This window comes from Prinia subflava, chromosome 3 (assembly GCF_021018805.1).
Source record: "Prinia subflava isolate CZ2003 ecotype Zambia chromosome 3, Cam_Psub_1.2, whole genome shotgun sequence".
NCBI lineage: Eukaryota > Metazoa > Chordata > Aves > Passeriformes > Cisticolidae > Prinia > Prinia subflava.
Window position 1 is genome coordinate 104,400,455 of NC_086249.1, and position 27,991 is coordinate 104,428,445.

Below are 27,991 nucleotides of genomic sequence, written 5' to 3' on the forward strand. Positions count from 1 at the left end.
GCCCCATCTCTGGAAATGTCCAAGGCCAGGTTGGATTGAGCTCTGAGCATCCTGGGATAGTGGAAACTGGATGATCCTTAAGGTCCCTTCCAACCCAAACCATTCCATGATTCTGTGATTCCATGACTTTGTACAGCCCACAACCCTAATGATGGAGAAAACCTCTGCACGCAGAGTTAAATTAATGCTCTTGCAGACAAAGAACAGATACGACAGAAAACACATTTATTTAAACTGCTGCACAATGGGAATCTCAATCATTTTCAAATGCCAGCTGAGGGAGAAGTGACTCACATGGCTGGTGTACAGGAAGCCTCTTTGCAGTTTTTGGTGCTGAATTTCTTTTCCTCTGAAGACGTCACTGGTGTGAGTGCAGTTGGCTGCTGAGTGGCAGCAACGTGCTTGGCAGTGTTTGGACATGGAGAGAGACACGGTTCCTGCCCTGGAGAGCTCACAATCTACATGTGACATGGACAAAACTATCCCAACACACAACAATTGACTGAAATACCATCTGTCAGACATGAGATCCATTTTAACAAGCAACTGGAATACCAAATATATATATAAAGGCTACAGGTGGGACAGAGTGGTGTCTGTGTTCTGGTTTTGTTTTTATGTTCATACAGGCACAAAAGGTAGTGGTGCTTTGCTTGAGAAAGGGATTTTTCTTTTGTTTGGTGGGGTGGCTCCAGCTGGTGCTTCCTAAACAAAAACAAAGAAAATTAAATTAGAACTCAGCACTTCTGTGGTGTTACAAATCTGAACTCTGGACAATGTTGTGATGAATAAATTCCCATACAACAGATGAACCCAGATTTGGGAGAGGCAGCATGAAAGAAGTGATGATTTCCTGCCCTGTGAGGTGCTGGGAAATCCCACCAGCACCTGGTTGGTGAAACCTTTGGCAGCTACCTCAGAGTCTGAGTCAGCTGGGAGTGCAGCCCAGGACAGGCTGGACAGAGCTTGGAGCAACCTGGGACAGTGGAAGGTGTCCCTGCCCACGGCAGGGGGCTGGAACTGGATCATCTTTAAGGTCCTTTCCAACCCAAACCATTCCATGATTCTAGGGATCCTAGAAAGAGCACTTAGTATCTGTGATCAGGAGGAAGCCCCATCACCTGGAAAACCTGCTGGAAATCCCAACTCTCTCATAAGTTTCAGTTTCTCCCTGTTAAGCGACTTTCTGATCTGTATTTCAGTGTAGGGGATAAGGGACAGAGGAAAGAGAAAACCTGAAAATTAAAATGAAAAGCACATGCTGGCAGAATGTGAGCAGTGCTGGTGAGCTCACACACCTGCACAGGACAAACTCTGCCTTCCAGCTGCTTCCTGTTTTGTGGTTTTCAATTTGGCCTATTTTCAGTAATTTTATACTGAGTCATATTTCTTGTCAGGCTCCTCTCTCTTACCAGGATTTTAAGTTTTTAAATAAATTTGAGAGAGGAATTCATGTGAGGCTCCTAAAAGCTGCAGTGGAATCTGTAGCTGAGTAAGAGAGGAGAGGGAAGAATTCTTATTCCATGTGAAAGACAAGCTGCAACACTTAAATCTACTTTTGAGTCATCAGCTGGGTACTTTGTGCATGGACACTTCACCCTTCCACAACAATAATTACAAAAATTGCAAGTTCATGTTACTGTAAAGATATTTAGAAACCGTGCCTGTTGTCTCAATATTTACCTGAAAACCTGTTCAAGAAATATTGTGTCATAGGGAACTGTTCTAAGACTCTTCCTGCTCCTCCGCCTCTTCCTTTTCTTCTCCATCTCCCTGCTTTTCTTCTTCCTTTTTTTTAAAAAGAAAATATTTATAGTGACCATATAAGAACTGAAAGAAAACATAACCAGTCTTGAAATGCAGAGCTCTGCTTTTACAACTGTTCTATTTCTAGTAATTGCAATATTCTTTGAGATTCAAAACCAGAATTAATGTATAGAGTTTTTAATTTCAACATGGCAAAGCTTTATTTTGGTAATAGGCACATGCTGGAAATTAAGAACCCTCTATTTAAGGAGGTTAGAACACATGGTTAAGTTGCAAATGCTCCTTTTAGATGCTAAAATCAAAATGAGAACATGAAATATGTGTAAATATGGCAAAAAGTTTAGTATTTTTAATTATACACTTTCCTGGAGAGGTAAACAACTGAAGATTCATGGCACAGGAACCAGACTCCTGAATTACCTAAAAATCGTCTGGAATCAGATAATATAGTCTTGTTTCTATCTCAAAAGTTCTTATTTCTCTCTTTTATGCAGGAGAAATGACACAATTGAAGACAACAGCCCTTTGCTTCAATCAACAGTTATCTGAAAGCTTGAATTTGTAACTCAGACAACAATCTGTGCTTATCCTCTTTCTACACTAAATGAAGCTCTACTCTGAAAATCAGCTGGAAATTGCATTGTGGCTCCTCTGCTCCTCTTCCAGTGATCTCTCGTCCAGAGGCACTCCCATGTGTATAAATCCGCTTTATCTCAATCTGCCAGCCCGTCACAAACTGCTCAGACTGCAAAAGTGATGTGGATTTCCTCCAAACCAATCAAAGAATCAATAATGAGCTTTCAGTCAGGACTGCAGGTTGTACATGAGCAGCTCCTTTGTTTTTCTTTTCAGGCTCCTCCTGTCTGTGCAGGAGTCACACCTGAGCTGCTGGAGTGAAATCCTGCTTCAATATTTGCTTGGGCATGGAGCTGTTGGAATCAGATTCCTGGTTTCAATTGTTTTTTGGGGGAAAACATTGCATTAGAGAATCACTCCTGCAAAACCAGAAATGTAATACAAACATCTGTGGATCAGAAGTTCTTATGCCAAAGGAATATTTCCTCTCTGGGCATTTTCCCCCAGGAAAGGTGTCTTTTTTTATCTCTGACACAGGGCCAGGAGAGCCCACAGACAAGCCACATCTTTCAGATATTACCAACTTCCATCCAAAATTCAAGTCAATTACCTTTTACAAGGAAAAAAATGATTATTTCTCTTGCTTGAAGCAGTTGTTGGTGGTGCCAGGGTACAACTAACCAGGCTTGATGGCCTCACCAGCCTCTCCAGGAACCCTGCACTTTGCTCATGGGTCCAGGAGCTTTAGGGTCAGGAAAACAAATCCTGGGAGGAGCAGCTGAGGGAGCTGGGGGGGCTCAGCCTGGAGAAAAGGAGACTCAGGGGAGACCTCACTGCTCTGTACAACTCCCTGACAGGAGGGGCAGGGACAGGAGGAGAGGAAATGGCCTCAAATTGCACCAGGGGAGGCTCAGCCTGGAGATTGGAAAGGAAATTTCCCTGGCAGAGTGGTCAGGCCTTGGGCTGAGCTGCCCAGGGAGGTTTGCAGTCACTGTCTGTGGGAGTGCTCAGGAGGAGTCTGGAGGTGGCCCTTGGGGACAGGGTTTGGGGGATGCTGGTGGGGCTGGGGTGGCACTGGGTGATCCTGAAGGTTTGGACAAAGCAGAAAAGTGTTTGAGGATTTGCACCTGAGGCTTATAAATTCTCACGAGGGAAAAAATCTTTATGGGCAGAACTGCCTAAATTGTCAGAACTAATCTTTCACTGAAAATGCAATCACAGCATGGTGTCAGTCAGTGATTATCAAAGATAGACTTGCCATGGGAGTCCTTGGCAAATTTTATTGAAAACTCTCTGACAGACAATTTCTCTTTTAATGATTAAAGGCCCATCTTTGTTCCCAGTCAATAACACCACAATAGGACCAATCATTATCTCTAGCAGAATACAACTGTGGTGTATTTACTTTCATAAATAAGAATTTTCCAGCTTTTGAGTGAAGCAAAGGGACTGAAAAGGAATCAAATACACACAAACCAAAGATGATAATAAAATATCCAGATATACTATACCCCTGTTGTTGCATGTTCTTCCTTGCCTTCCTACAGAAGAAAATGGTAAAAAAGATAAATTAAAGAAAGAATATCAGAAATCAGAGAGGGAAAACACAGCAGAAGTTAAACACTGAATTTAGGAAAATTATGTGGAATTGACTGGATTCATTTGGAGATAATTTTCTCCAAATTAACTCACAGAACACATTCAAGCTTAACTTTTATGTTGGAAAAGGACTATAAAATCATTAAATTGAGCTCCCTTTTCCTCAGTTACTTCCAATCAAAACTGCTTCATTGGCTAGCAAAGATTTGGAGCTGGGTTTTGTTTGCTTGTTCAGGTGAAGTTTTTGTGGGTTTTTTTGGTAACTAGCTGGTCTACAAAATGAAAGTATAATCAGAATTATAGAGTCTTATCTATGCTATATATCATCATTCAGAATCTGGCTTGTGATTCTGTTAAGTGTTGTAGGCTGCAACAGATGCCTTGGCTCAACAGGGAATAAAAAATAATGCAAGCTGGTTTTAGACTGTAGATTGAGCAGACGTGATGAGAGAGATAAAAAAGAAGAAAAAAAAAAGAAATGTACAAAGTGAATAGAATTTAATGTTAGATCCTAAGCTGGCTGTTGGAGGGAAAGAGCTAATCCTACACAAAATCCCAAAGAAAAGAGGCAAATGTCACAGTGCCACACAGAAGGCAGAGGGGTTGATTTGAGTTCTCATGGAATGAGTTAAGGGAGTGAGTTGCAGTGCCAGGGTTTAAATATGGCCTAGGGAATTGCTGAGACAGGATACATTATAATATGATTTCTGAACATGTTTTTAAAATAATTTTGCCCTGAAGGGAGCCTAAACTGTACTGAAAACTGATTTAACTGGGACACCACTTAAAAAAATATTCTGACTTCCAAGCTTAAATCTGAAGTCAAAGTCAGACTGTGAAACTACAGAAAATTTATTACCAGCACATCGAGTGACCAGCAGGGTCCATGTGAGCTGGAGCTCAGCCTTCTCTTCAAGAAACTCAAAACCAAAGGGACAGACAAAGTGAGAATGGGAGGCACTTCATCCATTCAGCCAAAAAGCTGGAGCTTCTGGAATTCTGCATGTCCCAGGAAGAGCCTCCTGAAACCTGCACCCTCCCTGCTGAGACAGCCCCAGTTGGTTCTGTTTTCTCTCCTGTGCTCCTGGCAAAGGCTGAGGGAACTTTATCTCTTCCAAGACTCTTCCAGAATTTTTCCACAGCGCTGACATTTCTCCTGCAAAGTCACTGGAGAAAAGCTGGCTCAATCACACCTCGCAAATGGGAGTCAGTTTTTGAGATGGTTTGAAGCTGTGCTAAATAAGGCCAAAATTCCAGTACCAAAGTCCCACAGGCATATTAATTCAGCCATAGAACATAAAACTGCCATCTTTCACTTTTTTGTGTTGAAAATACCTCTATCCTTTGGGACTTAACATCCAGTGGAGATACTCTGATGGCAATCTGGCAGCCTTTGAGCATATTTACTTTCCTGAAGCCCTGCTCAGCTAAGGAAATGGTATTTTTACTTCCTTTTCTAAGCATAAAATGAGATACAGAAGCAAAAGGTGGAATTCATCTCGCTGTAGCTGCCTCAGAGTTGCTCTTCTCATCTAACCCCTTCCTCTGTGTGCTGTCTGTAGAGAGTGAGTGAGAACAGCAGAATTCCTACAGAATGATTCATGCCATCCCAACAGAAGTGATAATTGGGATGAACTATAGCAAGGCAGGCAGATGCCACGGCACTGAAGCGATTTGTCCTGGCTGACACGGGAAGTGGGTGGTGGAACAGGGCAAAAAGTGTTTTCTGTGCTCTCTCCTCTGCCTCTCCCCTCCCTGAAAAAACTGCACAGAAATCTATTTTCCACTTGTGGCTCCAATCCTTTCTGTGAGAAGTGGAGCAAGGTGCTGGTTGTATAGGAGGGTACTGCATGATGTCAGTGCAAAACCTCTCCTACACAGCTGCTTGACACATTTGCAGACAAATTCCAGGGTTCTGCTCTCATTTGAAATACATTAAAGCAGAATGCCAGCCACAAGGGCAAGGCACCCGAGCCAGGCTGCAGTTTTGGCTTCTCTTATAAGCCAAAAAGAGAAGGAGTTTGATGGCACTCACCAGTTGAAATTCACAGCAACGTGAAAAGTGCTTGGATATATTTTTTCCTTACAGAGGAATTTAGTTCCCACTGAGGGCTGTCCCTCCTCATCACTGTTTTGAAATTGTGAGTGGGACCTCCCAGGGGCTGAGATGTGCATGAGGGAGTGTAAAAGGGGCTTTTCCAGCCTAACAGTGGCTGGATCAGTCACTATTAAAAAGGGAAGTGGGGAAAAGTTTCTCTGGAGAAATATTGCACCTAGATGAAAAAAAAAAAAAAAAAAAAACCACCAAACTCCATTTGTTCTGATCTTAAATGTAAAAGATGATGAATTTGTGCTGGATATTCCCCAGGGATCATCTGATCTCCAAACACAGAAGAACCTGACAAGTGTGAGTGCTTGATGCAGCAGAAGACCTGACTCCCTGAGAAGAGTCAGCATCCAAATAAACCCATCCTTAAACAACAACCTGAGCTGCAGTGTGAGATCTGTAATACCAGAGCAGGAGCAAGCAGAAAGGGAAATATTGGCTTCCCTTTCTGCACTGCCCAGGGGATTCTGCAAGGCCTGGAGAAGTCCCTGTCAGATCTGCAGCAAACATTTACAACCAGATTTATGAGCACTGCACATGCTGGCTGTTAAGAGGGGCAATTTATTTATTTTTTTTTTACAACGGCAGGACTCAGATGTCTAGTCCTAAATTATCCTCCATAACTAGACTCTGGTTCCCAATGACCATCAAGATAAAATAAAAAAGCCTCTGGTAACAAGTGGCAAAAGGCAGCTGCTGTTATTCAAGAATCAGAACAAAATTCCCTGGAGTTTTATCCAGGTTTCATCCAGATTTCATGTCATCCTGATATCAAAAAAAAAATACATCCAAAAGACATTCTGCAATCAGTCACCCCAGGGCATGTCAGGAGGGCTTGTGGGTTTATGTTTCATGTGCTTAGCACAAGTAAAACCCTCAGATCACAAAGAGAAAGGAAAAATTACCTGTTGACCTCCTTCTGGAGGTGTCTGGTCAGACTGAGCCTCTTCAGCAGCCCCTTCATCTGCCTTGTCTTCTGTGTGTGCCTCAGTTTCATTCGTGGCATCAGATTTTTCATCCTTGGAATCAGATTTATCTTGTGTGGATTCTGATTTCTCCTCTGTGGCATCAGACTTCTCCTCTGTGGCATCAGATTTTTCCTCTGTGGCATCAGACTTCTCTGTGGCATCAGACTTTTCACTCTCCTGGCAGCAAAGGGGAAGACATGGTAAGCTTCAGGGCACATAACCAACAATTCATTTCTATAAAATTCTTGAGTTTCTTATTTTGGGAAAGTGTTTTTTCTATTTTTGCTTCAGCTCTCAAATGAAAATATCCCTTTTAGGGGGTATTTCTGCTGTGAAAAGAACACTTGCTGGCATGTTGGCCAGGTGGGGTTAGTGTGAGGAAAACATGAATTCAAGCACTTCTCAGCATAGCAGGTTCTCTAACTTTTTTCTGGAAAATTCAATAGAAACCAAAGTTCACCCTGATGGCACATTTGAGCTTCAGGGAAAAAAACACCTTTTTCCACCAGCATGAATTCCAATTAAACATCATCCAAAAGCTCCTGGAAAACAGAAGTAACAAAGGATTTCACATTCAGTCTCTCAACTTTCTTGCTTCAAAACATCAGGAAACTCTTTCCATATCCATCAATCAACTCCATTTATTCCAGCACCATAACCAAGCACCTCCTGGGAGGTTCTTTATTTGACAAACATCCTGGTGTCCCTTCAGCTGGGTGGCTGTGAAAGGTCACAGTGGCTCCCACACTGTGTCAGATAAAAGGAAGCCTCAAGTAGAACAGCAGAAATATGATGAAGTGCAAAGTCACCTTATTTGAGACAAGCAATTCTGGGTCAGAGATTAGAAAGTGATTTTTCTATTGCACTTTAGGAGCTCATTAGTTAATGATCATCAAGGAAGAAAAAGGTGGATGCATTTAAATGAGCATGGGATAACTGAGCCATGGGTGTGATGTGACAATGAAAGAGGTAAAGAAAATGTGATCCTCAGATGCCTGAGGTGAGGTAAAACCACCTCTGGGTTGCTCTGTGCCATCCCAGTCACTCAGGCTCAAGAAAAAGAAACTTAGATTGGAATGGGTGCAGAGAGGGCTACAGGAGCACTGAGGGAGTGGAGAGCCTGTCTTATGAAAGGGTGACAAAAAAAAAGCTTCATTGCTTTAATCTATTGAAAGTGATGCTGTGAGGGGATATGGTGGCACTCCCAGAATAGATCAGAGTAAACATCAGACAGGGATAGGATGAGTGCTGAGGGAGATGCAAAACGAGTACAAATTAGCTATGAAGAAAAAATTTTAATCATCATCAGTGGGAGATTTTGGAAGGGATCTGTATTAGAGAAGGTGAGGTAAAGGACTTTATTAATTAAAAGAAAACTTGACCCCTTCTGAGAGCTGTTATCTGGAGTGGTTCCTCTGGCACTCAAAGGGGTCCTGTCCTGTGTCATCCTGAGTCTCACACGCTTTGGGAAGAGCATTTTTCTCCTGAGAGGAGAAAAACTCCTTCCCCATCCCTGTGACCAAGTCCTTACAACTCAGCCACCTGCTTGCTTTGGGGTTTGCTGCTTTTCCATCATTTCATTTGTCTCTACAGTTAAACAGAAGCCCTCAGTCATGTTCCCCTGTCCTTTAAACTTCACAAGTCCTCCTCCAGTGTCCCCATGATGATTTCCTCAGCCAGTGCACTCATCCTGGAGAACAGGGCACATCTGGCTGCCTTTTGTCCCCAGAGCTGACTGGCTGAGTGCTGCCTGAGGGATCTTTGTCCCAAGATGTGCTGTGGGACATCAGAGATGTCCTCCTGCTGACAAGCTCTGCTGGATGGGGACAGAAATGACAGAAAGGAGAAATGTTAGGAAGCAGATATCACAGCAGTTTGATGTTTTTGCTGGAACCTGACTGCCTGTAAGTCTTGGTGCTCTTTTAGCAATTTTCTCCTGCATTGTGGAAAGCCAGTTTTACATCTAAGTCACTCGCAGTGAAAAGAAGAGTGGGCACAAAGGTCCCTAAGTCCTCCTTCCTCTGGAACTGGAGCAGGAGCTGATCCAGACTAAGACTTTAAAAAGCAAAACGTTTGTACCTCACACCAGTTTCACACTCTGTCACACAGCTGCACAAGTGTTTCTGCCAGCACGTGGGGGATGCTCGGGGAGAGGAATGAGCAGCTGGGAGGGAGCAGAAGGAGCCAGAGGAAGGAGGAGGGAGAAAAGACGATTTCTTTTTCTGGCATTATCGTCTCATTTCAAGTACACATAAAACTGTAGGCTCACTGCATTCTGATGCTGGTGGCATTGTTATTAAAAACACATCTACAGAGACATTTGTTCACCTTGGTTTATTGTTTACTTTTTCCCAGAAGCCAAAAAATACCTGAAGATTAAAATATGTAGTAACACAAACAAACATTGACTTTCTCTTGTGCAGCACTGTGTTAATACATTATTTTCTTAAGGAAATGGCAACTTCTGACAGATAATTTCTTTGCAGAAGTTCCTCAAATGAAAAGAACAGTGTTAATGAAAATTAAATTAATAGATCACTGACCATGATTTGGGTTGGAAGGGACCTTAAAGATCATCTCATTCCAAACTCCTTGCCATGGGCAGGGACACCCTCCACTAGACCTTGTTGCTCAGAGCCACATCCAAAGTGGTCTTGAAATTGGTTAAGTATTTATTTTCAGCACAAATATTAACATTTCATTAAAATCCATGCTACTCAGTATTTTTGGCTGGGACAATAAACACATAAGGACCACAGAGAGCATCCTAATTAAAATGACCCTATCATGTGAATCCATCTCAGATGAATCACATATTTAGATCATAAGGCACAAAAAAGAGTTGTAGCTAAAAAAACTAAACTCTACAAGCAGCATGTTATCAGCCAGAACACACACACATACACACACAGAGTTCTTGTTAATTATATGGAGAACTCTGACATTCAGAATATCAGCGCTACACTGGCTCTCCATAGAAACACAGAATTTAATTTTCAGCGAATTCAAAATGAAGTACCATTTCTAAAGATTGGCTGACAGGTCATTTTCTCTTTAAATAAAATGCACAGAGCACAAATTTGTAATTCAAAGCAGATTTAGCAGAAGCCTTCTTCCACTAACTGAAGCTTGAGTATCTACAAATTTGGGGAAATCAAGACTCTGGATATTAAGATCAAGAATAGTGAGATTAAGGCTTCAAGTATGCATAATATTTGAAAACAGACCCTCACCTCACATAAATCACTGGGTTCACTGAGTCAGACTAAGCATAAAGGTGGTGCCAGCTTTAAAAAAAAAGTACCCAACTTTTGAGGCAGCTGAGATTGACACACTTGACCCCAAACTACACTGATTATAGCTCAGGTCTCCACATGTATCCCATTGGGACTACTCAGGCCACTAAACCAAGATTAAATAGGATCTCACAGAAATCTAGCACAAATGTGAGTGATTTATGGGTCAGGCATCAGGCACAGCTGCCCTTAAATCCCAGCCTGCCCTGAACCCTGTTTGGAGCTTATCTAGACCAGGTATTCCTTCAGGTGAGGAGTATTTGGTATTAATAGATTAAATTACTTATTAACACAAGCACTACCTCTGCTGCTTCTCTCAGGCACAACAAGCAGTTCTGCTCAGCCCTGCTGAATGATGCTTTAGAAAACACAAAAACCATTGTAGTGAGGAGGCAACAGAAGAGAGGATGATGTGAGCTAAGAGACCCTTGCTGAAGCACCACAAATATGGATTGGTTTCCTGCAAAGTCACTGAATTTTATGGGCACATACCAAGTCCTTGGTATGATAAAATCACAGAATCAGAGAATGACAGAATAATTTGGGTTGAAAGGGACCATAAAGATCATCTTGTTCCACAGGCAGGGACACCTTCCACTATTCCAGGTTGCTCAGAGCTCCATCCAAACTGGCCTTGGATATTTCCAGGGATGGGGCAGCCACCATTTCCCTGGGAAACATTTTCTAGTGCATCACTACCCTCACAGGAAGGAATTCCTTTGTAATATCTAATCTTCCTCTCTCCAGATTGAAGCCATTCCCTGGCTCCTGTCCCTGCAGCCCTTGGCAATTGTCTCTCTGCAGCTTTCCTGGGGCTCCTTCAGGCCCTGCAAGGCCACCCTGAGCTCAGCCCAGAGCTTCTCCTGCCCAGGCTGAGCAATGCCAGCTGTGCCAGCCTTTCCTGCCAGCAGAGCTGCTCCAGCCCTCTGCTCATCCTGGAGCCTCCTCTGGGCTCTCTCCAGCAGCTCCACGTCCTCCCTGTGCTGGGAATTCCAGGGCTGGATGAGGCACTTTTATATATGGAATATACTGATATATAGAAACAACAGAACAAGAGAATCTGCAGAACTGATAACTAATACGGAGTGTATTTTGCACTCAGCAATGGCAATGAATTGGCAATAAATTTAACTACAAGGAGTTTGTTGGGAAGTTATAATTTGTTGAGGGAGCCCCAAAAGGTTCATCTGCTTCCTCAGAGGGAAGGAAATAAGCTCAAAACAGTCCTGGTCAGGATGCTGTGAAACAGAATCATGGCCATTAAAGAACTTCTCTAGTCTTGGTGCAGTATGAGACAAAAGATGGATGGAAAAAGAAAAAGAATGTTTTAAGGCAAGGGTATCCAACAGGTATCAGCTTCACATTAGTCTTTGTCATGTCTCAGCACGGTAAAAATCCCTAGAAAGCAAATGCTTACTACCTTATGGTGATTCCATGCTTTATAGATTGCTTCTTCATTCCAGAAAAAAAAAAACCCAAAACCCACACAATTTTTAAAGAAGGGATTAATAGGAAACCTTATCATATGTGTCATCATCACCATCTCTTCTACACCTGACTTATAATTCCAGATTTATGCCTCTGGAAATCAGTGTCACGAGCCATCCATTGTGCTTATCTAAGGTGGAGTTGACAGAATGAGGGGGAGGCAGAAGCAGAAGCAGAGGCAGAAGCTGAGGCAGAGCAGGAGAGTTCTTTGCTTGACAAAGCACAGGCAGCCTCTCCTGCAGTGGAGATGCTGAGAAACACCTCTGCAAGAAGTGTGGAGGTCTCTCACAAACAGGAATAGACTCTGAAAGGGAGACTACCAAAATTCCACATTTAACAGGGACTTTACAAACGCTCTCACTTATGTGCACTCTCTGGACTGAAGCCACCACTGAGGCAGCAGTTAATCACTGTAAACAAGACCTGCCTGCTACCAATGGCACTGACAAACAAATCTGCCCAGCAGAATGTACCAAACATATTATTTTTAACATTTCCAAGGTTGTCACAAAGTAGAAACTGTAATAGCCTCTGCTGACAGCTGGGAACAAATGAATTCTAAAAAATTGTTACTTTGCTTCATAGATATGGAATCTACCAGGACCTTGCATGAAGAAGCAGATAATCTGTGGAGTGGGAAGGTGGAAAAATGCAATTTTCTTTATCTCACTGATTCTCCACATATATTTTATAATGATTGTAACATGTAATACCTGCAGTCCTTTAAGCCTTTCATGGCTTTGTGGATGTTAATTAAATGAATTCTCACAAGACCCTTGTGAGGGTAGGCAAGTAATTTTTATTTCCCTGGGTGGGAGATGGCACAGCTAATGCAGAAAGTTTAAATCACTCTCCTTATCATGCAGGGCCTCAGTCAAAGACATTTATAACAACTGGGTGTATTTTCAGCTGTGGCTCTCAAAGCATTTAGCAAAGGCTCCTTGGTTCCTTGTTTTTTGGTTTTTTTTCCTCTCTGCTTTTACAGAAGAGGATAAAGAGATATTTCCAATGGTGTTTCATTCAAAACTGCTGCAGAGTTGGACCAAAGGCAGATCTCCTGCTCCAAGGCAGTTCCTCAGCCAGGTCATCACAGTGCAGCAGAATTCTCCTGTCACTCTGGCTCATCACTCTCTTGATTAATTTCTTTTGTTGGCTCACCCACGTTAAAGATGGCAACATTTTATTACCATCTAACATGAGCCCAGGATAGCAGAGCTGTAATACAGTTATAAAGCTTCTAATTAGAAGGAGATTGTAATAAAGAAGAAACACACTGGTTTCAGTAAAAACAACATGAGGTAAAAACAGGGGGGAAAAAACCCAGAATAAAATGTTTTTCTTCTGCCAGAAATATATTAGAACATTGTCAAAATATGATGGAGAACCACAGGCAGACTTGCCAAAGGGACTTGGTGAAGGGCTGGGTGTGCCTTTGTCTCCTCCAGGAGAGGGTGAGAGTTCCACGGTGCCAGTGAAGGATGGGATGGGTCTGATCCCAACCCCGCTATTGGGGGCCAAGACTATCCCTGTTCATTGTGGTCAGGAGCAAGAGAAGGCTCCTTGTAACCAACCTAGGAATTGTGTGAGGGATTCTGCATCGTTTAAAAGCTGAACATAATAAAACACTGCTTTGTGTCAACAACAACAACAACAAACCCATCAGCTGGAGCCATGGTAACAAGCCTGCAGTGAAAGAAGGCAAGACAGAAGTATTTTCTACTATTTACTGAACCAGCCACTTTTTTTCCCCCTAAGAACACTTTGCTGCTTCCAACATCTAATGTATTGCTTGTCACTGCCTGTTATGTGACATGCTGAGTCACTGCCTATGTTCATCTTTTATTAAAATCAAATAAATGATCCCCATGGAAGGACAGAAGTGCATACCTTTGTGCCTGGAGGAGGAGCAAGGCCCAGGAACGAATAAATAATATTTTCTTCCTTAGCAGAGAAAAAGGATTCAAAATCCTAAGAAAGGAACAAACAAACAACAGAGAATTGGTATCAAAAATCAAACAAAAAGCACACGAGGAAGAGACCAGCCTGGGCAAATCCTACACTGATGAGAATGACCATGCATTTGTACAATTGTCTGCATTATCGGAGCCCCAGGAAGAAAACACAGATAAAGGGAGTTCACACAGGGTGGCAAAATGAATAAATGAGCAAATCTGTCCAGAGACTTACACTTTAATTATATCCCATCCATGGCAGAATCAGATAAAATTGTCTCATTTTAATGTGCCTCGGCTGTACACTCCGAGGCAAAGCTATTCCCTTTAAATGGTAAAATAAAACTTGCTGTGAGTAAAGGACATGAAATAGGCCCTCAAAATCCTGGAACTTCTTTATGGCAAATAAAAGGCAAGTCAACATGATAGCTCAAGTGAAATTGCAACAAGGAAACTTTATTTTAAAGAAAAGCAGTCTGGTCAGAAAATGATGTTATTTTCAGACAAATTTAGGAAAGGGTTGTGCTGTTCTCTCTGATACTCATATACCAGCCAAAATGTCTTGTACACTGGTGAAATGAAATTAGAAATCATTACATGAAATGCCTGTTTTCAGTGGAAATGGAACTGAGAAGACCAGGGATGCCTTCTACCCTGCCAGCTACAGCCTGCATACTCTTTACTGCTTTCACCTCTACAACACTCCTATCAATTAAGAAATTTTGCTATCACTATTTTCGTTACTGGGAACTTCACAGCTCACATCTTACACAGGTAAAAATCAACAAATATTTAAGTTCCAGCAGAATGTCCAGTCAGAAGTGACTGGCCCAGAATGACACCCAGCTCTGAGACAGGGGACTGAACATGTCCTGCTGAGTCCTACACTACTGCCTTGATCATGTTATCATCCTTCCTCTAATCCCAAATAACTCCAAGAATAGAAGCCTGTAAATAATAAGGAGCTGAGTCACCCTTGAGACTTGTTTGTAAAGCTTGGTTAGGACCCGAGTCGTTTTATCAAACTGTTTTAGTGTTTCCAGAGTATAAATTATCAGAAAGGCTGGAGTAGATGGTTTTGAAGTCACCTCAATGCCAACAAGAGTGGAATTGATGGCATTTCAGTGCAGTTTGGAAGAGCTTTACAGACATGACAAATGACAGCCCATTTCACTGATTTATCTGAGAGACAGATTGGCTTTCACACAGTCACACCCAGTGGGAACTGCTCCATCTGGGAGAAGCCCTGGAGCACATTTTGCTGCTGCTCCAGGCCACCCATTTCTCAGACCACCTCTTTGCTGTTTTCCCAATCCTGTGGGATTCTCCTTCTGATCCAACCCAGGCAGTGTCTGACCCACGGATTTAGGAGTAGTGCAGCGAACAAGAAAATGAGAATTTTCTACAATTTGAAGGGCTGAAATTTGGCATGGCCATGTAAACACAGGAAACTTGTGCCCTCCTGAACACCACATACTCATAAAGCATGTGGTGTTTTATGGTTTGCCCGAGCAAATCATGGCATGAGCTGGGGAACAAAGAGAAGACAACAAGAAGGAAAGGCCATGAAGTGGACTTGATGTTTTATATAGGTTTATGAGGAAAAGTAGCCCATGGCAAGTGAACTAAAGTTCTCCAGAGACACAAAACCTTGTAGATAACCACAGTGAGGACACAAGTGAAATGTGTGAATGACGAGACAACTCCTTAGAAGTGGGTATAATCTTTTATATCAGGTGCTCCTTGGCAACAGGGAGTGTGCAATGACATCCCACAGTAAAAAGAAGGTCACTCATTTCCTCATACTGAGGAGGAAGCTTTCATGTATTAAATAAGAGATAAAGGACTGCCTACAGTGATCATGGAAAAGTTTTGCTATGGTGTATTTGCACCCATGCTTTACTAATGGTGACTTGTTCACATCTCTCCATTTGCTGAATGACTCAAGATAACTGTTCCCAAAGGAGGCAGTAAGAAAAATAAGCAGGAACAATTTATTTCAGGTAAGCAATTATATTTTATGTGTATGAAAAGACACAAATGGTCTAAGTGGTGCCATTTGTCAACTGGAAATCAGCAGAAAATTCCTCCCCCCAGTGCTTGGTACAGCGCTAGTTCAGAGAACATAGAGAGGGCATGGAAACACCGTCCTTGGAGTCTTTTGGAATTCAGATGGCCAAAGCCCCAGGCAATATAAGATAACTTTAAAGCTACCCTACTGTGAGTAGCAAACTGGACTACAAACCCCGAGAGATCCCTGTATTTCCATAAATTTGACTTCAGCAGTTACATAAGTGATAAAATTGTAAAATGGCCTGAGTTGGAATGGGACCATAAAGATCATCTCATTCCAACCTGGGCAGGGACACCTTCCACCATCCCAGGTTTCTCCAAGCCCCAATGTCCAACCTGGCCTTGTGGACACTTCCAGGGATGGAGCAGCCAAAACTTCTCTGGGCACCCTGTGCTAGGGCCTCACCACCCTCACAAAGAATTTCTTCCTAATATCCAACCTAACCCTACTCTCTGGAAGTTTGAAGCCATTCCCTGGCTCCTGTCCCTGCAGCCCTTGGCAATTGTCTCTCTGCAGCTTTCCTGGGGCTCCTTCAGGCCCTGCAAGGCCACCCTGAGCTCAGCCCAGAGCTTCTCCTGCCCAGGCTGAGCAATGCCAGCTGTGCCAGCCTTTCCTGCCAGCAGAGCTGCTCCAGCCCTCTGCTCATCCTGGAGCCTCCTCTGGGCTCTCTCCAGCAGCTCCACGGCCTCCCTGTGCTGGGAATTCCAGGGCTGGGGCAGCTCTGCAGGTGGGGCTCTCACCTGAGCAGGGCACAAGGGGCACAATCCCCCCCTCACCTCTGCCCACAGAGCTTTGGATGCAGCTCAGGACACAGCTGCTTTCTGGGCTGAAAAAGAACATTCCAACATGAAATAAAAGTCTTACCTAATAATTCAGAGAAGTTTTATAAAGTATGTACAAGGGTACTTCATTCTACGGATTTCAGTTGACAGAAGAAAGCAGAGATTTCAGCTTACAAAGAAAAACAAAAGTTTACCTTTCATTTCTTTCCTAGTTTTTTATGGGGTTTTGTCAAGCAAAAGCAAAGACAAGAGCAACAGAGTGCTCAGTATATTTAGCAAGTGACACAGATGCAGACGTCTGTCTAGACATGAGCAAAGAAGCAGCTTAAGAAAAAGATCAAATAAGGACATAATTGCCAGCACTGATGGATTAGAATGGATACTTGAAATCGGTGCTGTAGCCAGGCATACAAAATGAATCAATTTCTAATCTATTTCTTCAAGTGGCAATACCAAAGATCTGAGAGAAAAATAAGATCTGAGCTATTTTATCAGGCCGTTTTAAGCTTCTCTGACCTCGTGGAAATGCTGCTCCTAGGCAGTGTATCTTTATAAAAATCCATCTATAAGAAACCTCCATTTTAGTGTACAAGCTGTGGAGTGGAGCAGCTCTTCATGGTCACCCAGAAAATTAAGATACTTTTAGGTATCAGCAGAAAAGCAAATGTGCAGAGGGGGACTGACTGTGCTTTCTTATTATGTCATTCTATTCTAGCACAAACAGAAGAGTCCTCACCTGCCCCCAGAACCCCCTTTCCTTTCCACCACTCCAAAAATGTCACTGAAGTGCAGAAGAGGACATTGGACAAGGTCCCAAAGGACCATTCCTCCAAGGCAGGAATCATTGCAGCACTCAGATCCATTGGTTCTGATCCAACTTTAATGACATAATCTCTTGAAAACGATGTATTTTCTGATTTTCTCATCTTTCTTTGCTGCCTTTTCTTCTCATACAGCTCATCCCACCTCCAGCAGACATGGAACAGACAATATTTTACAAAATCATAAATAATTCAGGTGGGAAGTAACCTCAGGAGACCACCTAGACTAACCTCTAGCTCAAAGCAGAATTCAGAGCAATAATTCACTCTTTGCCACAGCCCTTAAAATAGTTGAAGGTTGTCATGCTTCTCTCCAAATCCCTTTTTCTCAGGTTAAGGAAGGGAATATTTAATCTTAACTTTTTATCTCCCAAGGCCAGATCTCCCAGCCCATCATGATGTAATGTGTACACACATGCACATGTGTGAATGGGAAGCAAACATTGATAAGAACAACTGATAAGACCATCGATAAGAAGGGAAACGTGGGAAAAGAGTGATCCCAGAAAGAAGAATGAGGGGAAATGAAACGGAATAGATTTTATCTTACAAAAAAAAAAAAATCAAAAGTACTAACTGTGAACAAAGAAAATAAAAATTAGCAGGAAGGAGAAAGGGAAAATGTCTTACAGAAAAAAGAAAGAGGTGTAAGGAGATTGACTTGTTTAGTCCAGCAAAATGAAGATTAACAGAGGATACGATTCCCATTTACAAATATACTGGATTTGGGTTGTTGAAGCTAAAGGGTGATTTGGGCACAGCAGGAAATGGGTATGAACTGCCTGCATTTAACCAGGCTACAAAGTCAATGTTTTTTAGGTGCCACAAGAGTGAGGCCCTTAAAAACTGGTGTGAGCAATATATTTTAAAAAGACATTCATGAATTCAAGATACTGCACTGGAGTCACACACACCTTTGCAATCCTCAGGGATATTTTTAATAAAATGGCTGAGGCCAAAGGAGTGGGACACAGGAGAAGATGTATCAGATAAACATTACCCAGCCCAAAACAATTCTGGATTTTGGAGCAATGGCTCTGCTGGCCCTGCACAGGCTGTGCAGGGAAGCAGAATGCAGACCCCCAGGGTTTTATTGTAGAACATGTCACTTGGGAGGATTTTGCAGCAGTCTGGCAGCCCCTGGCTGTGTTCTCAGCCCACATCAGCTCCCTCGAGGCACCTTCCCCTGGGGAGAAGGGTAAAGCTCATGCACTGATATGGATCTCATTACCTTATTTATTTGGAAATAACGATGCTATAAATTAGTCTTTGTTATGCACCCACTGGGATCATTAGCTCTGAGCTTTGAGAGCTTGGTACATTAGAATTCTGGAGACTTTTAGACTAACTGTGAATTTGATTCAGTTTTTAAATCAGTAGCTGCAACTCCTTTCCCCATGGAGGTATTTTTGCAAAGGACTATTTCTTCACTTGAATTTACTTCAAGATGTAGATTATTTGGCTTCCTGAAATAGCTTCAGACATTGAGTAAAAACTGTGTATTTATCATTTACTGTCAAGACTGACCAGTCACAACACTTTATAAGGCAATTACTCTTTAATTCCTTATATAACTTCTCCAGGGAACATCAGAAATATTTATTGCAGCACTGGCTGCCACAAAACCCAGAGTAAGATGTATCAAATTATGCTTTTTATTGGTGCAGACTGGATGCTGAAATGCACATGAACTCCAACACACCAACTTCTTTTTTAGGAATTCTATGAGAAAACGAGAGAGCTGCACTCCAATATTCGTATTATCAACTTTTTCTATGAGAGCACTGAAGTTAATTCTGCAAACTCAGAGGCATGAAAATCCCTGCTCCTCCAGTATAACCTTGCAGGAGTTCCCACTGGATTTGTGCAGTAGCTCCAAACCAGGCTCACTGTGTGCCCTGCATTCCAGAGCACTTTGCAAGTTCATTCCCACCACCAGCACTTTCCAGACTGGGCATTTCCACCCAGACCATGAGAAAATAAAAGGTGTCAGATTATCTCTTTTGATTCACAGTCCTAATATTCATGCTGGCACATTATTATCTTTCTCTGTTTTGAACAAACTGTCTCAAGAGAAAGAACCTGTTACAAGCCCATATGAAAATATAAAAGCATCTGATGAGTGCTACAGTTAATATTATGAAGAACTGGATATTTATCGAATAAGCAATATAATGCCAGTAATTCAAACCATATTTTAGAACTATTCTAGTAAACAAACATTCCTATCTATTTGTATAATATAATGGAAAAAGAAGGTTCCTAGTCCCAGCCTCTGGTTCCTCAGATATCCACTTGACATCCTTAAAGCCCACATAAGTACAAACAAACAAAATATCAACACTCTCCATCAAAATTAACTGAAACTGCAAGAAGTTTCTCCAGCCAGTTTTCCCTCCATGCATATTTTTCTCTCACAATTAAATAATCTTCTGTTTCATTGCTGTTCTGTGCTTGAATGTTTCCTGAGAACTGTACTTTCATAGTGAATCTCAAATTGTTTTAAAGAGTTTGTTTGATGCTTCCTATTAATGGAAAAGAGTCCCTTTTTGTAAGAAACCACTCTCTGAAGATATTTAAATTTTCAAACAGCTTCTTACCCCACAGTACCGCTCCTCATTGAAGATCTGTGGAGGGAGAGGAATTCCATTTTGAGGCTTTTTTTCACCTGGGACATTTTCTCTCATCCATTTCCTATTGTCCTCATCTCCTGCTATGTCCATTTGCTGAAAGTCAATCTTGTTGGCCTCTAAAAAGCCCACGACTTCTTGCTGTTTCTTTTTTATCTGGGCAGGAAAGAGGAAAAACAACATTCCTTCTTTAAAAAGAAAATGGCTTTCTAAAAGCATCTGCTATTACAAGAACCCAGGCAAGTTTGTCAAGTTTACAGAATCTTTTAGATTGGAGAAGACTCCAAGGTCATCGAGTCCAACCTTTGGCCAATCCCCACCTTGTCACCCAGCCCAGAGCACTGAGTGCCATGTCCAGTTGTTCCCTGGACACCTCCAGGGATGGAGACTCCAAACCTCCCTGTTAGCCTGTTCCAATTCTTTTTCCATGAAAAAATTCTTCCTGAAAGTTGGAGATAATTGGGATTCACTACTCCAGTAGCCCTCAAACGTTTTGAAGCTGAGATTCAACATTTTCTGTCAGCACCCAGAGTGCTGCCACTACATCCCTGCTACCACACACCCAGCCCCCAGCTTCCCTCTTTCCTCCCTGGATGCAGTGACAACTCCAGCTAAGAAATGAGGCTCAGCAGGAAGCCTCCTACTGTGTTCCCAGATCTGGGAATGTGATGTACACACGCTTAAGGTGATCCTGCCTGAAGTCAGTAAAGGTCTGGAATTGTTCATATTTCCCTCAGCATGTTACAGCCTCCTTCTTCCCACCGATCACATGTGACATTCAGCTTTCTGTGAGCCAGGTTTCTCTCTGTCTCTGTTCTTTTATGTTAGGCATAAATAAATTTCACAGAATCAGAATCACACAATAGTTGGGATTGGAAGGGATCCTCCTGTCCAACCCCCTGCCAAGGCAGGGTTACCTGGAGCAGGTGACACAGGAAAGTGTCCAGGCATGTGTAGAATGTCTCCAGAGAAGGAGACTCTACACCCTCCCTGGGCAACTGTTCCAGTGCTCTGCCACCCTCAGTGTAAACAAATTCTTCCTCATGTGGAGGTGGAACTTCTTGTGGTTTAGTTCATGGCCATTGCTTCTTGAGATGTGACATATGAGTTAAGGCTCAAGAAAATCCAACACAGCTGAACTCCTGTGCTTAAATACATCCCCCATTACAGAATGACATTCCAGCTGGACCATGAAGAATGTGTTACATACAAATGAAGCTTTTACACACAGCTTCTGTGACACCTAAAATTCACTCATGGCCCTTATTCCCTCTGATGATGGTTCTGTGCAGGCATTGAGCTTATAACCCATCCCTTTACTCTGAAAATGTAACACTCACTTCCCTACTAAAGGAATGCTACTGCTTTTAAAGAACCTGCCACCAGACACAGCTAGAATGAGGCATCAAGGCAATTTTTGTATCTTGTGATTTGAAACCATGTCCATATGTCAGACATCTGAACACTTGAAATTAAAATGACACCAAGGTAGCGTAAATCAGAGGGACAGGCAATGAGATGAGAGGTAAATCAGGGATTATGTATTTCCATAATCTAATAAAACAGAAGAGCTGAAATAGAGTGGTAGCCTATTCCCTGGAAGGATGAATTCTCATGAGTAAGGATAAAAGTTCTTTTCCTTGTACAAAGAAGCATCTATCTACACATATGCTTGCTTATAAAAAATAACAAACATAAAATGCTGTACATTTTTGTGATAACAACAGAGGTTTGCAGTGAGCTAAAAAAAAGTGAATCACTTTGAATGAAAACACTAATCCAAAGTAGTCAAAAACCATGCAGTTGACAGAGTTCAAAGCTGCTTACTTCTATTCTTATTTTCTCTTTTTAAACAGAAATAATCTCATTACTGGCTATTTAGCTGTGGAATTATTTGCAGAACACATTCAGGCAGTAGAAAGGATTGCTCAGGGGACATTTCACTGGAGAAAGTGGCAGGATAATGTTTGTACAAACGGTTAATAAAATCTGCACGAGGCAGCAGCAGGAGTAACATCACATGCTCTGAGAGCCAGGGCACTCAAGTGCTGTCAGCTGCAATTCCAGGGTCAGCCTGTCCCTTTGGACACAGGCACTGCAGGAGATAGGGCTCCTGGAATAACTCCTGCTCCAGACAGACAGTGCTTCTGAGGAGAGAACAGAAATGGAGCCACGGATTCTGTGCTCCCCTACTTATGAAAGCTTTTAAACTTTTTGAAACGATGGAAACTTTTAAACCTGGCTTAATAATTCCTTTTCAGCTTGAGGTTCATAATGCAAAGGAGGCTCAGGCAGCATCAGGCCTGAAAGTAAAAAATTGAGTGAAAAAATAATGCTAAAGTAAAGCAGTGAAGCTTCATGAAATTATGCTGCTTAAGAAGAAGGCAAGGAGTTTCTGACTGTGACAAGATAAACAGAGCAGAAGGTGTGCTGTGTCTTAGGGCTCACCATTACTGAGGGTTTGGCAGAACAAAAGACTTGGGACAAAACCAAGTGTGAAACCTTTGCTGCAAACAAATCAAACCTTTGCTGTGGGTGGCACTAAGAGTAGAACCAAAAGAATCTCTCCAGGAAGCAGCATTCACAGAGGGAAATTTAGCATGTAACAACATAGAGGACATGCAAAGGCTTTCCCAGAATGGATGAGACTGCAGGAGGTTGTTTGTGCCCTCCCTTGTGTCTGACGGCATGGGAAGAATTCAAATTGCTTGGGCATAGATTACTTGGAAAGTGGTGATGAGCAGGATATTATTTCAGCAATGCCAGCTTTTCTTTCAGCAAAACTGGAGTTGCACCATCCCTAGCTACTAGTCCCTTAAAATAAGAAAAAAACCAAAAAAACGGTTTTAAATAAATGTTATCTAGCAGGAGTGTAAGAATTGCCAGAGAGGTTGTGGATTTCACATCCCTGGAAGTGTTCAAGGCCAGGCTGGATGATAGAATCACAGAATGGTTTGGGTTGGAAGGGACCTTAAAGATCATCTCATTCCAACCCCCTGCATGGGGAGGGAACCTTATCCACTATCCCAGGCTGCTCCAAGCCCCATCCAACCTTCCATTCCAGGGATCCAGGGCAGCCACAGATGCCCTGAGAAACCTGTGCCAGGGCCTTATCATCCTCACAGAGAAGAATTTCTTCCTAATACCTAATCTAACCCTTTATTCCTTCATCTTAAGGCCATTCCCTGGCTCCTGTCCCTGCAGCCCTTGGCAATTGTCTCTCTACAGCTCTCCTGGGGCTCCTTCAGGCCCTGCAAGGCCACCCTGAGCTCAGCCCAGAGCTTCTCCTGCCCAGGCTGAGCAATGCCAGCTGTGCCAGCCTTTCCTGCCAGCAGAGCTGCTCCAGCCCTCTGCTCATCCTGGAGCCTCCTCTGGGCTCTCTCCAGCAGCTCCACGTCCTCCCTGTGCTGGGAATTCCAGGGCTGGGGCAGCTCTGCAGGTGGGCTCTCACCTGAGCAGGGCACAGGGACAGAATCCCTGCTCCCTTGCCCTGCTGGTTATGCTGCTTTAGATGCCAATTTTAAGGGGGACAAGTTTGTAAAAATGTCACCAAAACCACAAGAAATAAAAGGATTCCAGAGGTGTCATAGATTGTAAGACTTCCTCTGTGTATGACATGAATCCTCTTTCTCCCCTAGTTTTGAATCTTCCAGGACAGTACCACATCCTAAACACCTCTGTGACTAACAACATTATTTTATTTTTTTATTGCTTGCTCCAAGCCAAGCATTTAGTGTTTTTTAGCGCTATAAATAAGTGTCTGCACTTCCATCTGCCTTAATGAACAGTTCAATATCAGCTAAGTCTGGAGCAGAAAGATAATAAAGCTAGAGATATTTAAAATAAATTTCTGAAGCATCAAGGGGAGAAATACAGACTGCAGATTTGCTCCAAAGCCAGAATGAATTATAACCTTCCAGTATCTGATCCAGAGCACCAGAATGTCACTGGGTTCACTGCATTCACTTGCACAAGGTGTTTATTAACATATAAAACACTTGGAATGAGTAGGGTGACCACGTAGTACATAAAATAGAGACTTTTTCATTCCTTGCTAGTTATCCTCTGCTGATTTACATCAGAGGTTGGGCCCGTCTTATATTGAAATTCAAAATCAACACCATGCTTTTAATGGGATCAGCCACCAAATTTGAAGAGATCACCAGTGCTAATAGGACAATTTAAACTTCCAGTTTAAACTGTTTAGGAATTAAATTAATTCCTCTCAGGAAAAGCTGTACGTGCTTGATACAGAATTTCTGTTTAATAGGATTTTAGTGATATATTAAGGTGTGTGGGTTCTCTGTCTCTTCTGCGTGAGTGAATTTTATTTTATATATACCAGAACTCATTAAAGGTTCATTGAAAGGATGCCTTCCATCCATATTCACCAGAAAATGTGGAAAACTACTCCAGGTGTACTTGGCGTTGCAATTCAGAATCAGTAATCTGAACACATGCTGAGATTGCTACAGATATACACACACCCAGCACACCAGAGAGGAGCAAATATAGAGAAATATTGCCATGTAAAGATTCCATCATTTTCTTTTGGTGTCTCCAGATCAAAAGAGGCCAATCAGGAGCAAGAGGAGTGTCCATGCACAGCACATGACAATTTATAAAGCTACTTGAGCAGTGAATGTTTTATTACAAATTGTGAACTACCAGACCAGAAGTTCCCGACTTCCTCTTCTTTTCTTTCCCCTTGTATCTGAAGTTTACTAAAACAAACAAACAAAACAAAACAAAACACAAAAACAAAAAACCAAAAACAAAAACCACAAAAAACCAAAAAAACCCAAACCACCAAGCTAAATATCAATATTAGTTTTAGAATGTAAGGCTTAGGAACAAGCTGGGGAAAGAACTGCAAACTTTCTCAGCAGTATTCCAACTTGAATTTTGATGAAGGACCTGTAGTTCATTTCCTACAGATGACAGTCCCATAAATGGAGGGTGGTTTTTGGAGCTTTTCCACTCTGGAATCTTCTTAAAGAAATGGAGCTGGTGTCAGGGAGATAGAGATGTAGTTACAGCTCTGTGCAAGCACCAGCCAGTTTGTTTAGCCGTGTCACTGGGAGGGAGGGAGTGCCAAAGGAAAACTGAAATCGGAGCTCATCTGGGAACTGGATATAAAAGGAAACAGTCCTTTCCCGGTTCCCACCTCCCACGGACTTCCAACCTCCCTACTATTCGCATGCCCTTCCCCTCAGCTGATACTCTCTGCTGACAGCTACAGCAGATCTCAATGCTAAAAATCATCAGTGTAACATTTCAACAGACACATACAGAAAAAACCAAAAAAACAAAAAACCCCCACAAAAACCACAAAACCAACAAAACAAAAAACCCACAAAACAAAACCACCAACCAAAACCAAAACAAAAACCCAAAACAAACAAAAATTTCAAAAACAAATACCCCAAAACAAAAAGAAAACACCAAGTAAACAAAAAACTTCCCAAACCCCAGGAAAAGCAAGGGGCTTGGGAAAGAAGTTTTCCTGCCTAACTTTATCCAGCTCCAGATTCTTTCTTAAGCAGAGTTCCCCCTTTGCAGGAGCAGTGTCTTGAAGCCTCTTTTAAAAACAAACACTTTATTTTCTCCTGTAAACAGTCTACCTTGGCTTTTGCACAAACACAATACCCACTGTTTTCTTCCTCAGTGTATATATATTGCAGGTACTTTCCCAAACAGCAGTAAATCTATGAAATGACAGATAATTTAGGTGCAAATGTTGTAACTGTGGTAAAACCTCACAGCCAAGCCAGCCTGCACTGTAGGAATTCCCTACATCTTGAGCAACTTTCAAGAATAAGGTGGTCAGGGCAGAATAAAACAAAAGTTTGTTCCTGCTAAGAATTCCAGTGGGTTTTTTGTCACTGCAGATTCTCGCCTGGAATCTCCCAGGCTAATTCCCCACCCTGATCCCGGCGGTAAGAGGAGGATGTTGAAGGAGTCACCTACCGCTGTAGACCCCGAGGATGTGGCCACAAAGACTTTGATCACCATGCTGGCAGTGTGGCAGTGAATCAGCAGAGCAGCCCTGCTATCCCCAAGTCACCACGATCCCCGGAGGAATCCAAATGTTCCGCAGCTCCTGGGAGAAGCCGGGTCCTAAATGCATGCCCCCTCCCCCTCGAAATCCGACAGCTTTGCCCTCCTTCCCTCTCCCCGGGATCCCGGCTTTTCCCACTCCATTGGCTCTTGGGTATTTTGGGACGAGGATTGGTCAGTAAGAGGAGCCAGAGCAAGGGGTTTGCACCTGCCCCTGGCCTTATTGCATTAGATTGACAGGGTGGCAGCCCAAAAAAGGCAAGGGAGAGTAGTGCACCAATGAGACAGGGCTGGAGAAATATTCGGGAGAGGGGGAAGGGACAACTGGGAAGGGAGAAAGGGACGGGGAGCTGGCAGCTTCGTGTTGGGGGCAATCCCAAAGCTGTCGGGTTGCATGGGCACCGTCACTGCTATGCCCGGCAGGAAAGAGCTTTTCCCAGAGCACTACAAGGCTTTGGAGTTGTAGCTGGAAATTTGAGGTTATAAAGGGGAAGGGGAAAGCAAGGGGAGCACAGATGCAGAAGTAATTGTAGCAGAGATCGTCTTGAAATAAGCCCTAGTTATGAACGCTCTCAGCTTTAAAGAATTCAGATCATCATCTACACTACAGGGCTCAGGGACTTTCCTGACATAAATGTGTGTCAGGACACTGCCTGCTACTGATTTGCCTGACTCGATGTACCCAGACCCTATTGTTGCATTTTCTCCTTCTTTTTGCATCACCAGTGAAAATTTCCAGGGCGCAAGGTGTAAGAAAAAGTCCAGAATATTCGGCAAAAAATATTCTCATTCTCCTGTGTTATCCAGGCTGCTGGTTTTTTCCATCTGGTTGTCACTTTCTATCACCATTCAGTGCCTGCCTGCACATACTTGCTGAAGGAGGTCTCTGGGCATGAGAGGTATTTGAAGAATGTTAAATGGTCACAGATTATTTTCAAATTTTAAGGGCCAAGTCTGTGTCTGCTGTGAGCAACATGAGCTCAGTAAAGCTGACCCTGTGCCTGGGTTGAAACTGGACTAGGTTTTAGAAAAACATATTTCATATATTGAGATTGAATATAGTAATGTCTGATCCTGAAAACGCTTAAAAGGGATTATAATACTTTATTTCCAGAATTTATTAGATAGGACTAAAACCCCTATTACATAGTAATAAAGAGTGAAAATGCTTTGAAAGGAAGCTTTTTGTCTGTGTTAACCAGTATGTGAAGCTGGAAATGCAGTACTCCATGTGTAGAACGGGGATCCTGAAAAACTGCACTCAAAACTAAAAATAACAGTATGGGTAGTTTACTGTGGCTCACCATCTGTCATTTCTTTTTTACTTTTGAGAGGCAACAGGAGGTCCAGCCACAAGCCTATTAGAAGTAGGTATTTTCAGAGTATTTTTCTGAAAAAGAACAACAACCATGAAAAAAAAAAAAACCCCAGTGAGAAAACATTAATTATTGCCTGAAGTTATTACACATGCTTGTTTCTCAGGAGATTTGATATGTGAGTATAGCCTGGGAAATGACTGCCCTTTTGGAATAGAATGTTTCCAAATGATTTGGTGATCTGTGCCCTGAAGAAGTACAACCAAAGGATGAAATGATCCTGGGCTTCACAGCATACTGATCAGCCTTGTGATAATGATGTTAATAATTTATCAAAGCATCACAGAATAAGCTGAGTTTGAAGGGACCTACGAGGATCTTTGAGTCCAACTCATGGCCCTGCACAGCACCACCCACAAGAGTCACTCCATGTCCTTAAAGCAGTAAATATTTGTATCACTAAATGTTCATGGTCACATTCTGGGACAGAATTGCCAATGAACTCTTGGTTCGGCTTGACTTCATACCCAAAACACTCTCTGAGATGTACATGGA

At 42.5% G+C, this 27,991-nt stretch overlaps 1 protein-coding gene across 1 annotated transcript; it reads right to left on the reverse strand.

Annotated features, from left to right (window-relative positions):
* Positions 1 to 208: 208 nt before the first annotated feature.
* SH3BGR (SH3 domain binding glutamate rich protein) lies at positions 209 to 26,839 on the reverse strand. The gene is made up of 7 exons (XM_063393187.1): positions 26,031 to 26,839; positions 20,031 to 20,216; positions 13,689 to 13,769; positions 6,955 to 7,194; positions 3,855 to 3,884; positions 1,684 to 1,788; positions 209 to 705 (listed from the first exon to the last, which is right to left on the reverse strand). Exons 1-6 carry the CDS (start codon positions 26,073 to 26,075, stop codon positions 1,726 to 1,728), a joined length of 645 nt encoding a protein of 214 aa, XP_063249257.1. The 5' UTR covers positions 26,076 to 26,839; the 3' UTR covers positions 209 to 705; positions 1,684 to 1,725.
* Between the last annotated feature and the right edge of the window lie 1,152 nt (positions 26,840 to 27,991).